Source organism: Echinococcus granulosus (genome assembly GCF_000524195.1).
Source record: "Echinococcus granulosus chromosome Unknown EG_S00152, whole genome shotgun sequence".
NCBI classification, from domain to species: Eukaryota; Metazoa; Platyhelminthes; class Cestoda; order Cyclophyllidea; family Taeniidae; genus Echinococcus; species Echinococcus granulosus.
In genome coordinates, this window is record NW_020170532.1 from 99,705 (window position 1) to 103,663 (window position 3,959).

At 41.4% G+C, this 3,959-nt stretch overlaps 1 protein-coding gene across 1 annotated transcript in view; it reads left to right on the forward strand. All coding sequences in view use genetic code 11, as the record gives it.

Annotated features, from left to right (window-relative positions):
- Window positions 1–1,259: 1,259 nt before the first annotated feature.
- EGR_09543 (hypothetical protein) overlaps window positions 1,260–3,959 on the forward strand; it is a gene marked incomplete at both ends in the record, with an annotated part of 3,406 nt that continues 706 nt past the window's right edge. Inside the window, 4 exons of the mRNA XM_024498792.1 lie at window positions 1,260–1,351; window positions 2,594–2,854; window positions 2,967–3,124; window positions 3,470–3,493. Coding sequence (XP_024346799.1) covers window positions 1,260–1,351; window positions 2,594–2,854; window positions 2,967–3,124; window positions 3,470–3,493 — 535 coding nt within the window. The remainder of the gene's footprint in view (window positions 1,352–2,593; window positions 2,855–2,966; window positions 3,125–3,469; window positions 3,494–3,959) is intronic.

The window sequence follows — 3,959 nt, forward strand, 5'->3', positions numbered from 1 at the left end:
TTTGTGCGTCTTCTCTTAAAAGAGCAAAAAATAAGCATATTTATAAATCTACTTTGTCCTAATGAAAGACTAATAGACAGAAGCCGACATTTGCAAAGGGATCGCAAATAATGGTATCTCACTACCTAAAATTCCATAGTTCAATCACCAAACCAAGTGGCAGAATTTCGCTGGTAGCATTGGAAGCATAACGTTAAGGCCAGCTAGTCTATGCATCCCAACACCTGCAATCATTCCGTTGCTCATCCACACAACCTAATATTAAATGTGGGTGATTTGTTGTCGAATGCATGGTGAATTTTCCTTATTACTCATTTAGGAATTCCAAGTTGTTCTTTCAGAGCCACTTTGGACACCATTTCTGGGTACTGGGATTAGTGTAATGGATGGCCACTTTGGGAATTATAAATATTATTCTGATATGGAAACGCAATTGGCTTGCTGATTTGGAGCTATTTGATTAATGAACTTGGCCACAAAGTGGATGTTGTGAACTGGGGCTAGTTTGTGCGAAAAAACGTTCTAGAGACTAGTCGAAAGTCCTAACCGTTTTTCCACAAGGAGAAACTTTTCTGATGAACACTTCAGATTGTATATGCATTAGGCACAACTCGAACTCAGCAAATATTATTTTTTATGCAGTGCTTCAAACCCTTAACAGGCATGATCATTCAAAGACAACAGGTTTTGCTTCGTAGATGTGTGAGTGGTGGAGGCGGTGTATGGATTATTATTTTATAAAAGCTATTAGTCACAATGAAGACGCATCAGCCTCGAAAACAGACGTCTCTTCATCCTTTTCTACCTCTTTCAAAGTCTCAATCTCCCCTGTGGCCAGACAAGCTATACGTCCTCCCTCGCCCATTGCACTCATTTCCTGCATGGGCAAAGGAAGGATTTGACCGTTATGTTGGCAAACACATGGGAGCATGAAGTTTTGCAACCAAGTTGCCAGTCCTTCCGAACGTTAACAGTAAATATGCCTTCACGTTGACAGTGGCTTCGAAGAGGAACTCAGGTGCTGCATCGGTGACAGCGCGATGGAATATGTCAAGTAGCGTGTACGATAGCGGCACGATATCAACAGTGAGTGGTAGAAGCTGTCGATGCACCAAAGTGATGGCCAGCCTTCTAGCCCCCACCCCGACCTCAACTCCTGCATCAAAGCTAGCACAAGAAAATGACTACTGATGCATGGATTGTGACCTCAAAATCCTAATACAATACCTTTCCATGCTCAAAGAAACTGCACGAGATTCATGTGGCTGAACGGCAGTAAATGGAGCAGCCAAGTAAACACTGCGAATGGAATTAAATTCAAGAGTTTTCAAATTACGTCACCATTGAAATGGTAGGTATATGTTTTACATGATTACTAGGTTTGTTACTATTAGTGGTAGTCTAGTCAAGCCAATCCAAGTTAGAATATTAGATTTCATTCCTTAAGACGATTTTCTGCTACATTTGATTACGTCTTTTGTTGACGCTGAAGTAATGCCGGATAAACGTCTACGCAACAGAAGTTGTCTTTTACGATTGCGAATTAGAGAGGCATCCGACTTGCTACTCAGTTCTTTATGCGTTGTGCTCTGACGCTCCGATGGCGATGCATAGAATAGGCGTTCCTCGAACTGGAATAACGGTGATGGTTAGGGTCGCGGCCATGGCGCCAGAGATCGGCGCTGATCAGGATGTACACGCGATCGTCGTTGAGACCATTCGAGTGTCTCATAAACGAGCAGTTGAGCAACTAAGCATTACTGCCTACTGTTGCTTAGCCCATTGTGCTTGGGATCTTTATGGGTTCGCATTTCACGTTTTTGTTCACAAGACGCCTCGTTATCAACTCATTCTGCTGCATGCTGTCTTCATGAACGGTGTTTACGTCTGGGCTGAATCAGCTTACGGCTTGAGCGCCACTTGTCACAGGCAGCATGGATTGGTGCGTTGAGGTGGTGTGATAAGACGGATCTGCAATTCGCTACTGCTTGTCGTCGCGCCTCCACGGTGCGTTTATGGTACCGTAAATTTCGAAGACAGATCTTTACTTGAAAGCCACCGCTACGAAATACCTGTAAAAGTAGGCTGGTGAATGTGAGCACGTAGTGAGCGCGATTAGAACGTCACACTAAATCAAGAGACGCTAAAGAGGCGGAGGTCAATTCATGCAAAATTCAGGAGTTTGTTAGCCAACGGTATCAGTATTTTGGTTCCACAGCGGCACCATACAAATTCATTCAATTCTACTTTCTTGCGGACTGTTTTCAATTTATCCGCCTGTAAGTACAATTATTATTCCAAGTTACTTCTTTCGTGATTATTTTATTTGCAACTTTATATGGCCCACGATTCAGCCTCTTCGTCAGAAACATGTAGCATATGTTCTTTACTCATTGCTAATAAGCAGGTTAATCGACCTAACTTGAGTATTTCGGATGTAAAATAGATTCTCTTACGTGTCCATAAGTCTCATTAGTTGAAGATGTCATCGAGGTGGTGCACGATCATTATGTGTCGCCGAGGAAGAAAGGCAACCTGGACTGCGATGGTCGTTTTTCCACATCGAGATCCTCACTTAAACTGCAATTTTCAGCGTAAAATGTGATTATCCATTTTACCTTCACAAACATCTTCAACTCCATCACATTTTTTGGACTTCTGTACTCTGTATTGTTTGCCTCAATGTGCAAATTTTGTCTGCACGTGCCCTATTTTATTTAAGCAGCATTGCAAGTTCTAAAACATTTCTTCGTGAAACCTTGGTCAAAGACGATTATATAAATTACTTTGATGCATTTCTGACCAGATTAATGGACAAGTCTATTAAATTTTGTACGAATACCTTTGGAAATAGGTTTCTTTTACTTTGAATATGTAGTAGCTGTGAAATTTCTGAATTTGCTTCGAATGAGTCCATCTACTGCAGAATAAGGATCGACCTTTGCCATTTATTCCATCCAACTCAGAATTCTTCTATACAGTACTCATCTTCTAGTATATCAATGGAAGCGAAAAATCGAATGCTACTCATCAGTTAGCAATGGTAATGGTTTTCGAATAGCAGACAATTTCAACTTGAATATCGCCCCAAATTCAAGTCTTGATGCATTTAGCATGACATGCGGTAAGAAACTGGATTCATACGATGGTTGTTTGACGCTTTAAGGCTCCTCTGAAGACGAATGACGACATAACACGCAGGCAGAATGTGGACTGTCGGTGTGCGGCAGGGCTGGGGGCTTCTGGCATGACTTAGAGGCGGGGCAGCTCGGCAAAGGTGCTACCGAAACCAAGCGTTAAAAAACCGTTAATTAAGTAAAATTGCATTCTTATAAACAAGTCAGTTTAAAAAGGCAATATGTTGTGGACGAATTTTATGAAACTTTAAAGCACACTCTCAATTTCACTTTTAGCCAAGATATTAGCAGTCGCCTTCAAAAGCGATAGAACTATTTTTTTTCTTTTACAGCTGCATTTGATTCAATTCTTATATGTATATTAGTGATTCTAACTACTCGTAGCGAATAAAATCAGAAATAATCCAGCAAAAAGTTTTTGTTTTGTGTGATGTGTCAGTGAACCCTTTCATTCCGTATAGGAGGTTGGTGCGTTTGACTTGAAGATGATTCCCCTGCTTCTACGAGTGTAAACGCTTTTTTTACCTCTCTAGTAACATATTTTATTGGCAAATAACTAGTGTTTAATGGCTGAAGAAATCTTGGCACAGGAGGACCCAGAGTAAGGAGGTGGGAAGACTAGAATCGTGCGTGGCAGCAGCGGAAGTATGACAGCCAGAGAGCTGTTCACAATGCAAATCCTACAAATGGCACTCTTCTGCTTTAACAGACAGAACATTATCTGCTACACACCAGACTGGAGTGAAGGAAATGGGTAAGCCCTGGAATTGAAATTGCTGACATTCCTGAGGAATTTGTTAGTGCACCCATCAACGTCGTCAA